Below are 11,045 nucleotides of genomic sequence, written 5' to 3'. Positions count from 1 at the left end.
ACACCCGATCTGCCTCCCTCCTCAGAGCTGGATCCCGAGCGCGGCGCCTCTGCCTGCCTGGCCGCGACACACAGGGCCCCGGGTTCTCACTCCCGGGAACAGGAGCGGCTGTGCAGGAGGGAAGAGGAACCCTAGGGTATTGCCGGCTGCGCGGTTCTCATCGCCACAGTAACGTATCCAGGTGGCGCCGGCCCGCACAATTGCAATATGAGTCTAGGGGGGCGAGGGGAGGGGCTGGGATGCGGCTTTGGCCAGTGGCCAGGAGGGGAGTCCAGGGGGCTCCTGGGGGAGCCCCACAGGGGAGACCAGCCCCCCAGCCCCACACGCTGCCGTGGCGGGTGAGACCCCGAGGCCTGGGCTGCCGTCTTGCCTGTGACTTGGGGGATGGGGATCGGGGTGTGGGGTGTGGGGGGCGCCTGCCGAGGGCAGAGAGCCCTGGCCCTGCTCCTCCTCCTCTGTTTGGCGAGAGAGTAAACCTCCCTTCGCGCAGACCTTGGGCCTGGGCTCCTGGTCTTTGGAGCCCAGTGTCCGCCCGGCCGGGCAGCGGTGGGCGCCATCCCAAGGGCCTCGGTGCCCACTGTTCCCGCTCACGTTTTTCAAAACGAGGTGCCGACGACGGGGAAGCCAGACTCTCGCCCCCCACTGTGCTCACGCGAGGGCCACAGAGATCCGGGGCTCTGGAAGGCCCTGCACGAGGGGAGCGCAAGCCAGCCGCCTGGGGGTGACCGATGGGCGCGGGCCGGGAGCCTTGACCAATGGTGGTCGCCAACGCCGTGTCAGCAGGGCGGGGGGTCAGCAGGACGGACCCACGAATTGTTTGGAAACAGTCAACAATTTTGTGTCCGTGAGGAAACCACCTTCGGAAACAGATGCGCCTGCTGCCGGAGACGGGCCATTAATCCCAGGTCCGGTCGCCCTCGGCCAGAGAACAGAGCGCAGACTCGTTCCTATTTGAGGGCAAGTTGGGGGGGGGGGGGTGTGCCACCGGAGCCGGGCTTGCCGTGGGCACAACACAAAACCTACTCGGAAATGGCCCCGCTGGTGTGGCTTAGTGGCTAGAGCGTCCGCCTGTGGACTGAAGGGTCCTGGGTTCGATTCCGGTCGAGGGCACGCACCTCGGTTGCAGATCCGTGGCCCTGGTTGGGGCGTGTGCTACAGGCAACCAATCGATGTTCCTCTCACATCCATGTTTCTCTCTGTCTCTCCCTCTCCCTTCCACTCTCTCTAAAAGTCAATGGAAAAATAACTTTGGGTGAGGATTAACCAAAAATAAAAATTAAAAATAAAAAGCTACTTGGAAGTGAAGAGACTGCCTTAAGGCCCCTCTGTCCGGGCGCCCTGCCCGGGGACCTGCAGGAGGGGCTGCGGGAGCCCGTGTGCTCAGCGCTCCATCGACCTGGCAGCCCCCGCCCCCCCCCCCCCGCACCCTCCCAGACCCTAAGTTGCTGGGACTGGTCTGACCACGGGCCTCCCACCCTCTGTGCACCCCAAGGGGCTGGGGAGGCGGGGCTCCCAGGGGGCAGGGGCTGGGGGGGGGGGCGACTGCTGGGCAGAGCTGGGGTGAGGCTACAGACAGAGCCTGGCTGGGGGTGGGGAGTGCGGACAGAGGGCTGCTTCAGGATCACAGGTGAGGCCGCCCACATCTGGGAGCTCTGCTCTAGGGGACACCTGGTTGTGGGGCCAGAGAAAGGCCAGGGGTGGGGTGGGTCGCTGGCCTTTAACAGCTACAGTCTGGCCGCAGGAACAGAAGGCCGAGGAGCAGGACACGGTGGGCACATGGTGTGGGAGGGTGCACACACTCCTGTGGATTCCTCCTGGGTGTTGGCGACCCAGGAGGGAGGCCCCCACTGAGAGAGGTCCAGGAGGGAGGCTAGATCCCCAGGAGGGAGGTTAGAGGCCCAGGAGGGAGGCCAGAGGCCCAGGAGGGAGGCTAGAGGCCCAGGAGGGAGGCTAGAAGCCCAGGAGGGAGGCTAGAAGCCCAGGAGGGAGGCCAGAGGCCCAGGAGGGAGGCCAGAGGCCCAGGAGGGAGGCTAGAGGCCCAGGAGGGAGGCTAGAAGCCCAGGAGGGAGGCTAGAGGCCCAGGAGGGAGGCTAGATCCCCAGGAGGGAGGCTAGAGGCCCAGGAGGGAGGCTAGATCCCCAGGAGGGAGGCCAGAGGCCCAGGAGGGAGGCCAGAGGCCCAGGAGGGAGGTTAGAGGCCCAGGAGGGAGGTTAGAGGCCCAGGAGGGAGGCTAGATCCCCAGGAGGGAGGCTAGAGGCCCAGGAGGGAGGCTAGAAGCCCAGGAGGGAGGCTAGAAGCCCAGGAGGGAGGCCAGAGGCCCAGGAGGGAGGCCAGAGGCCCAGGAGGGAGGCTAGAGGCCCAGGAGGGAGGCTAGAAGCCCAGGAGGGAGGCTAGATCCCCAGGAGGGAGGCTAGAAGCCCAGGAGGGAGGCTAGATCCCCAGGAGGGAGGCTAGAAGCCCAGGAGGGAGGCTAGAAGCCCAGGAGGGAGGCTAGAAGCCCAGGAGGGAGGCTAGATCCCCAGGAGGGAGGCTAGAGGCCCAGGAGGGAGGCTAGATCCCCAGGAGGGAGGCTAGAGGCCCAGGAGCAGGGAGGAGGGGCCAAGGCTTGGGGCGGGGCTTCCTGGTGGGCAGGGGTGTGTGGCTGCTCAGAAGGCCGGGGCTGGGTTTGAGCAGCGTTTGCAGGGGGAGAGGGGCCTGGGGTGAGCATCCCGCATGGTGGCCTGTGGCACGTCCAAGGGGAGGCTCCGTTCCGGGGGCTCCTCACTGTGGCCCGAGCCAGGAAGGCGGCTCTGAGTCTCATCGATGTGAGGGGTGACGCTGCCGTCACTGCTGGCCCCCCGCGGCCGGCGGGTGGATGTGATTGACAGAATGGCTCTGACACCCGCCCAGCCAGTCCAGGCAGCAGGGCTCTCGCCCGCGGGGGGCCCACGGGGATAGCGCCCCGAAACGCTCATCAGGAGACGTGCAGCGTTTACTCCCCGGGCGAGAGGGGCCTCACTCGGGGGCGGCCGCTCCGTCTTCCACGTGTGACTAATTTTTAATCTCGGAGACGGTGTAATGCCGCTGTCGCTGTGCTGACGTGCTTTCCGAGAAGCGTGTGATGGATGCTGCCCGCGGCGTCCCCCGGGGCTGCTGTCCCCGTGTTGCTCTGAATAAATGGGTTCGGCCTCCTCGGCCGTGAATCCGGGCGCCATTGTGGATGAGGTGCCGCCACCTGACAGGCTGCGGCCATCGCTCACCCTCGCAGCCCCCCCCCCCCTCCCCCCGTCCATTTGTTCAGAGGCAGGAAAGTGCGTCTTTAATAACCTCACACAAAGGCCGGGGCGCGCACACCACCGCGCTGTGAAGTCAGGGCAGGTGTGGAACAGCCCCGTGTCCCCGACGGACCTGCAGGCGGTTTCCTGTCCAGGGAAGGGCTTCAGGGTCAGAGGGCAGCCCTGCCCACCTGGCCAGGCTCTGTTCCTGCCCCCCCCCCCATCCGCTGCCGCCACCCCGCTGCCATCCCCCCTGGACAGAGGCCCGGAGTGCCCTCGGCCTCCCTGCGCCCTAACCAGTGAGCCCCTCACCTCCAAAAGGCAACGGAGCCCGGCCGCATGGCTCCGTGGCCGAACTCCGTCCTTCGGGGTCTGGCCTTCGCGGTGGAATCGGGACCTGCCGGCCTGTGCGGAGGCGAGAGCCCGCGGGACTGAGCGGCCGCCGCGATGGGAGGCCAGTGTCTGGAGGACTGTTCCCTCCCCCCCCCCCCCTCCCCGTCCTCTCTGTGGTTTTGTTTTGTTTTAAACAAGTGATCTTGTCGGGAACCTTCATAAACCTAATGATCAAGGCAACCACGTCTTTTTCAAGGAACAGAACCAAAAGTCATTGAAAAGGCATCAGGCGCACAGCGCTGGCCTCCGTGCAGCTCGGCCTGGGTGACGGTGTAAATGGCCTCCTTTGTGCCGGAGAACAAAGACCTGAGGGGAAAGCTGGCAGGTTTGATCTTGAAAAACTTGGTGCCACGAAAACCGAAAACCAGCCGTGACTCATGTGACTGGCGTGGCTAAATCCGGCCCCGCCTGCCTGGACGCTCAGGGCTGGAGGCTGGGGAGGTTTTAGGGAACATCGGAGGGAATGATTCTAGACCTGCCCCCCCCCCCCCAGACCAGCAGCCTGAACAGGCACCTGCAGGAGCTGATGGGCGGCCTGACCCAAGGCGTCCCACCCACAGGGCCAGCGCCACCCTCAGCAGCCGCTGTGGCCCTGACCCGAGGTGACCGCCGTGGCGTTGGGGCGCTGTGGGCCGTGCCAGGGGGAGGGCAGCGCCTGGCCTGAGGGGCTCTCCAGCTCGGGGCCAAGTAGGGTCAGGGGTGCCCTCAGGACCCCAGCATCTGTGGGCCTGCCCTCGGGGCCGCTCTGCCCAGCCCCTCAGGCCCCGCCCCGTCTCTACCCGCCTGCTGCCCAGCCCACCCCTTTGGGCTTGGGCGGAGGCCCCGGGCGTCCGAGCCTGGGGCTGGTGGTCCCCGCCAGGCTGGGTTATGGCCCCTGGGCAGCTCTTCTGTGGCCCTGGTCTCCCGAGCGTCCGGCTGCCCGGGAGGCGCTGGCGGAGGGGCGGTCACCCGTGTGGGCTGTGGCCACTCCCAAGTCTCAGGCCTCGTCCTGCAGCCGGGCCCTGGCCGTTCTCTGCAACCACCCGGCGACCCCCACGACCTTCAAGAGGCCCATGCGGAGCCTCCAGGCAAAGGTGGGCTGGACGCGGCAGCTCCGGCCGCTGGGGGCTCCTGGGAACCGGCACCAGGGCGGGGGCGGTGGGGGGGGGGGGAGGGGGCTGTGGGTGCAGACAGGGCTCTGGTCCAGGACGGAGGCCGTGAGCAGGTGGAACAATGGCGGCCTCGGCCTCCCCAGGGCACTGAGGTCAGCGGCCTGTGGAGGGAGGTCCTGGGTGGAGCCGTGGGGACAGGAGTCGCCCGACAGGCCCCTCTGCCTCCGCAGATCCAGGCAGAGCAGCAGCCGGTGGCGGAGGCCCAGGAGGAGCTGAGGAGTGGAGGGTGGATCCCGAGTCCAGGGGGGACGGCAGGTCCAAAAGGTGAGTGTCCAGGGGGCCCCCTGCCCGGGCTCCGGCCTGGGAGGCCTTCCCCGCTCTCAGGAGATGCCCTGTGGGAGCTGGCCGTGCGTGGGGACCCACACCCTGTCCCTATCTCCCTGCAGAAGCGGGCGCTGAGCACCCAGGCCACCGCCCGGGTGGAGAGCAAGTGGGTGGCCCTGGGCACCTCCAGGCCCAACTACCTGGACCCGGACCAGCGTCGCCCGTGTGACCCAGCTCCGTCCGTGCCGTGGTCAGCCGGATCCTTCCTGTGGCGGGGCCCACGGACCCGTGTGCGTCCTGGGCCTCCCACTCGGAGCCGCTGCCTGGGGCGCAGCCCTCCCCTGCCCGGTCCCGGCTCCCCGCAGGCGCAAGAGGCTCCAAGACGCAGAGGGAGGAGTTCGCTGGGCTCCACGGCCGCGAGGAATGAGTGCTAAGTGGGCTCGCCTTGCCTCACCGCCCTGACTGCGCTTCACTGTTCAAGCAAAACGGGAATTTCTAGGGTGAAATGTCATGTTTTCCTTAAACATGTTTTTATTGGTTTCAGAGAGGGAGGGAGAGGGAGAAGGAGAAACATCCATAATGAGAGAGAATCACTGATCGGCTGCCTCCTGCACGCCCCACACTGGGGATGGAGCCCACAACCCGGGCTTGTGCCCTGACGGGAATGGAACGGGGACCTCCCGGTTCAGAGGTCGACGGTGGCCGGGCGAGGCGCTGGCTGTCACACTGAAGGTCCCCCCCCCTCCCCCAGCAGGTGCCTCCAGCTGCGGCTCAGGGTCTGCAGAGGGCGGGCTGGGCTGTAGAGCCCGCTGAGGGCTCGGCCTGTGGAGGACGCCCAGGGGGCGGGTCAGGCAACGCAGGGAAGGGGCTGACCGTGCCCAGGCCTGTGAGCCGCCTGCCCCGTCCCCACGCTGGGCGGGAGCCCCTCGGACACTGCGCCTCCCAGAGCAGAGGGGAGGCTGCCCGAGCCGGTTCCCGGGGAGGCTCAGTGCCCACAGCCAGGCGTCCCTCCTCGTGCTCCTGGGGCGGGAGGGGCACCCCGAGTGCCGGCGAGGCCCCCCCGGGACGGGCGCCGGGCACGGAGCCGCCTCGGTGGACGGTCCCCCGGGAAAAGCCCGGCTGGGTGGCAGCGCCCGATGGCTAGGACACGCAGGTGGGGCCACGGGAGGACCGAGACCGGGACCCTCTGTGGCCGGGTCTCCCGCCTTCCCACGGCCCTGGAGCTGCGGGGGTCGGGGGAGGCGCCTGGCAGTCCTGCTGGGGACAGTGTTTCCCTCCAGTTCATTGGTCTGACCACGAAAGCCGAGAGCGGCGCAGCCACTGGAACCGGGTGCCTGGGCGGGAGGTGCTGCGGCCCTGGGTGGATGGGGGGCGTTACAGCCGGTCACAGGGCGGCTCCGCTGGTGAGGGCGCCGTCCCCACACACCAAGCTGCAGGTGCGGTCCGGTCGGCACACGCAAGAGCCAACCAAGGAAATAAGTAGAACAGCAAATCGATGTTTCTCTCTCCCTCAAGCCAATAAAATAACAAAACATGAAACCTGCTCATGCCCTGGCCTGTGGTCAGTGGTTAGAGCGTCGGCCCTCGACTCAAAGGGTCTTGGGTCCCTCCCCGGTCGGGGCACACACCCGGGTCCTGGGTTCGCCCCTCCTCCCCTCCCGCTCTCTCTGCGACGCGTGACACATCCTCGGGTGACGATCAACAAAGCCGGGTCACGCGTCTCCGCAGCCTCTCCCCCGGCACAAAGTGGGCGCCCCTCCCTGACCCCCGCCTCCGCGGGCAGCCCTCGCCCCGGCCCACTCGACGGCCTTGGCTGAGGGGCCTCCTGAAGAGAGACCGTGAGCAGGACCCCAGGTAAGGCCGCTGGGGCTCAGCGGGACCTGGCCACGGCCACGGAGGCCCAGCCACAGGCGGGCGCCCTCGCACCAGCCACGCCCTGCAGTCCGTGAGCGCCTCACTGTCTAGCGCCCGGCCTTCGCTCCGCGCACATTGCTCTGCCACCCGCTCAGGCTCCTCCCGGGGCCCAGCCCCCACGACCTGTGCTCCTGGCTGCCGTCGGCGCTGATGATGTTCTGGGACCTTCTGGGCGTTACGGCGCCTGCGCGTCCTCTCACCTCTGACCAGTCCAGTCCCGAGTGCAGACGCTGCGCCCACGGACCAACTCAAAACAAGCAGAGCCCCGACCTGTGCGCCAGGAGGTCCGGGTTCGATTCCCGGTCAGGGCACAGGCCCGGGTTGTGGGCTTCACCCCGTGCGGGGCGAGCAGGAGGCAGCCGATCCCTGATTCCCTCTCATCTTGATGTCCCGCCCTCTCCCTTCCTCTCTGACGTCATAAATACTTAAATAGCACAAGCGCCTGCCGGGCTCTGAGTGTAAATCCCAGAACCAGCAGAGACACGTGACCGCGGGGAGCTCACGGCTGGCGGGGGGTGCGGGGGGCTCGGCGATGGGCGGTCCCAGAGGCCGATCAGCTTCGCTGCGGGGCCTCACTCCATCCCTGGGAGTCAGACGGAGACACCTGGGCTGCGAAGACAAGTCTCAGTGGGAAGTGTCCCCGTCTGCCCCTGGGGGAGCGGCGCCCGTCCACTCCCGGTCCCGCCCACGTGGCCCCGTCACTCCCGGCTGTGGACCCGCTGGTGCTGGATGAGATGGAAGCTCAGGCGGAAGGCGCGCCCGCACTCGGCGCAACGGAAGGGCTTCTCGCCCGTGTGCACCCGCTGGTGCCGGAAGAAGCCCGACAGGGCCCGGAAGGCGCGGCCGCACTCGCCGCAGGCGTAGGGCTTCTCGCCGGTGTGGATGCGCCGGTGCTCGCGGAGGAAGGAGCTGCGGCTGAAGGCGCGCCCGCACTCCTGGCAGGCGAAGGGCTTCTCGCCCGTGTGCACCCGCTGGTGCTGGATGAGGTTGGAGCTCTGGCTGAAGGCCTGGCCGCACTCCCTGCAGGCGTAGGGGCTCTCCCCATGGTGAGTCCGCCGGTGGCGGGCGGCGTTGGAACCGTGGACGAAGGCCTTCCCGCAGGCCCCGCACTCGTACAGCCGCTCCCCCGTGTGGATCCTCCGGTGCTTCTCGGCGTCCGACCTCTGGCTGAAGGTCCGGCCGCACTCGGCGCACTGGTAGGGCCGCTCTCCGGTGTGAACTCGCTGGTGCCGGATGAGGTTGAAGCTCTGGCTGAAGGCCTTGCCGCACTCCTTGCACACATAGGGCCGCTCCCCGCTGTGGACCCGCTGGTGCCGGACCACGTGCGAGCTGTGGATGAAGGCTTTGCCGCAGTCGCCACACGCGTAGGGCTTCTCCCCGCAGTGGATGCTCCGGTGTTTGACCGCGTCTGAGTAGCACCGGAAGCTCCGCTCACAGGCGCTGCAGGCATAAGGCCGCCTGGTCCCTGAGCCCGAGCTCAGGGCGACGCCCGACCCGGACACACCGTCCTCCTGGCCGCCCTGCCCTCCGGTTTTCTCAGAAACAGCTGGTCCCCGCGGGGCCTCCCTGGGCCCCTCGCCAGTGTCCGCATTCCCACAGCGGCCGGGGAGGTCCCAGGCCGGGGGAGGCCCCAGGCACAGGCCGGGCACCGTCTCTCCGCGGTGCTCCCCTTCTCCCGAAGCCGCCAGCCCTCTGCTCCGAGCCCCCTGCTCAGCAGCCTGGCCACCACCTGACGCCGGTGGGGGGGGAGCTGGAAGAGAGGGGCAGGAGGCACCGCTTCAGACTGAGAAACGGCTAGGTAACTACTGACCTACGAGAGCTCCAGGTGGCCCTGGTGGCTACGGCAACGCCAGGAGCAACAGGACAGTCAGAGGGTCCCCGCCGCGCCCTGCGTGGCTCCCGCCAGCTCTCCCTCCCGTCTGACTCCCAGGGATGGAGGAGGGACTGGGGGCGAGTCGGGCTCCTTCCCTGTGACTCCAGGAGCCAAGGGGACAGGCCCGGCGCCGCTGTGCCCGCTTCGCCATCGGCCGGACATGCCGGGCAGAGGTGCTGGGAGGCGCGGGACCCGGCCTGACAGCCCCTGTGCTGGTGCCACTCATCACTGTGACCCGGGACTCGGAGAGAGCACCGCCCCTCACCGCCCAGGCCTGCTCCCGAGTCAGCACCAGCACCAGCGAGCAGCAGCCTGCGGGGCTAGAGAGCCGCTGTCCGGCCACAGTCCCCATGGCCAGTCAATGCGGTGCCCGTGGCTAGTTAGTGAGGCCCCGTGGCTAGTTAACGAGCCCCCGTGGCTAGTTAGTGAGACCCCGTGGCAAGTCGGGAGGCCGCGTGGTCGGGCTCGGGGGCCCTGGCTCCTGAGATGCCCCTCCCCGTCCAGGCCAGCCCCCCACTCCTCCGGGCCGGCTGCCCCTCACCTGCGCGCGTGTCCATCAGGCGGCCTCCCGCGTCCTGGAGGCCAGGCCCGGCTCCCCGCCCGCAGACGCTCGGGAGAGGGGACACCTGCTCGGGCCGAGGAAGGGGAGAAAGTGACGGCAGGGCGAGGGGCCCCCGGTCCCCGCCACTCGCCGACCTGCCAAGGCCCCGAGGCCACCGCGACTCTCGGCACCGGAGCCCTGGTCCATCCAGACGGGAACGGCGCCTCCAGCGTCAGCACGGACCTCGCGCTGCAGCCATTTCACAGGAAGAACGGAAGGCACCGCGGAGCCCCGGGGCGCAGCGACCTCTGGCGGCCGTCACTCCGGGGGCCGCGGCCGCAGCGCCGCCTCCCGCTTCCCCTCTTCGCAGCGGACGTGCGGCTCTTTCCCCGCGAGAACCCAGGACGGACACGCAGTCCTGCGCCCCCGCCTCGCGTCAGCCGCCCCCGACCCCGCCCGTCGCCACTCACCTGCAGTCCCCGCTGCTAGCCCGAAGCGCCTCAGCCCCTTCACCCGCGATGCAGACCCTTTGGCAACTCTCTAGGCTGCGGGAGGACTGTGCACTCAGCTGCCCGGGAGGCCGCATGCAGGCACTTCCTGCGACGCTCTAGGCCGCGGGGGGGGGTGGGGAAGCTCAGCTGCCATGGAGACCGCGGCGCGAGCACTTCCGGCAACGCTCTAGGCCGCCGAAGAATTGTGCTTTCCCCGGCTCTGGAGGCTACGGCGCTGGTACTTGCGGCGACTCTCTAGGCCGCCAGATGACTGCGCTCAGCTGCCCTGGAGGCTGAAGCCCAGACACTTCCGGGGACGTTCTAGGCCGCCAGAGGCCTGCGCTCTGCTGCCCTGGAGGCGGCAGCGCGACACTTCCGTCGACGCTCTAGGCTTACGGAGAACTGTGCGTTTAGCTGCCGTAGAGGCCGTGGCGCGGGAACTTCCGGCGACGCTCTAGGCCGCCAGAGAAGTCTGCGCTCAGTTATCTAGGAGGCTGTTGGACTGGCCGGCCACGCACCCAACGCTGGCCTCCCTTTCAGTTTTTTTAAAAAATGTTTTTATTGATTTTAGAGAGAAAGGAAGGGAGGCTAGAGAGACAGAAGTATCATTGATTGGCTACCTCCTGCAGGCCCCCTACTGGGGATAGGCAACCCGGGCATGTGCTCTGACCGGGAATGGAACCAGCGACCTCTTGGTTCATGGGTCGGTGCTCAGACTGAGCCACACGGCCGGCCGGCCTCCCTTTGAGTCTTAAAGGCGGTTCCCTAGCTTGAGTGCAAGGCCCCTCCATAGCTGTTGCCCAACCATCTTCATAGCAACCCCGCCCGCCCTCCCACCCGCACCCAGCCCTTCCCAAGGCAGCCCTCCGCCTCCCTCCTGGGCTCCCCGTCCGGCCGGGGCCGGGGGTGAATGAGGAGCCGGCGGCGCAGTGAGCACATGAAGGACGCGGCGCTAGTGGAGGAGGGGGGACCCCGGAGAGGAGGGCAGACTCCTCCACACCCACCGGTGCACCGCCTTGTTTGTAACAAGTCACACAAAACATGCACAGACATTTAACAAGGGCGATCTAAGAGCAGAAATGGGTTCCCCCGCACCCCCGTGGGGACCTGTGGTCTCCCCGGTGGCTCCGCCCACAGGCACTCAACCCGCACCCGGCGACCGCC

At 67.9% G+C, this 11,045-nt stretch overlaps 1 protein-coding gene across 2 annotated transcripts; it reads right to left on the bottom strand.

Annotated features, from left to right (window-relative positions):
* Window positions 1-7,064: 7,064 nt before the first annotated feature.
* ZNF696 (zinc finger protein 696) lies at window positions 7,065-9,854 on the bottom strand. Of its 2 annotated transcripts, XM_059672465.1 has the most exons (3): window positions 9,391-9,854; window positions 7,679-8,726; window positions 7,065-7,648 (listed from the first exon to the last, which is right to left on the bottom strand). In XM_059672465.1, exons 1-3 carry the CDS (start codon window positions 9,404-9,406, stop codon window positions 7,567-7,569), a joined length of 1,146 nt encoding a protein of 381 aa, XP_059528448.1. In that variant the 5' UTR covers window positions 9,407-9,854; the 3' UTR covers window positions 7,065-7,566. The 2 variants fall into 2 exon arrangements, with proteins under 2 accessions (XP_059528448.1, XP_059528450.1); XM_059672467.1 differs by having other exon boundaries at window positions 7,538-8,726.
* Window positions 9,855-11,045: the final 1,191 nt, after the last annotated feature.

Source organism: Myotis daubentonii, chromosome 17 (genome assembly GCF_963259705.1).
Source record: "Myotis daubentonii chromosome 17, mMyoDau2.1, whole genome shotgun sequence".
NCBI classification, from domain to species: Eukaryota; Metazoa; Chordata; class Mammalia; order Chiroptera; family Vespertilionidae; genus Myotis; species Myotis daubentonii.
The sequence above is the reverse complement of the archived record's forward strand: the minus strand, read 5'-3'. Positions and strand labels throughout refer to the sequence as shown.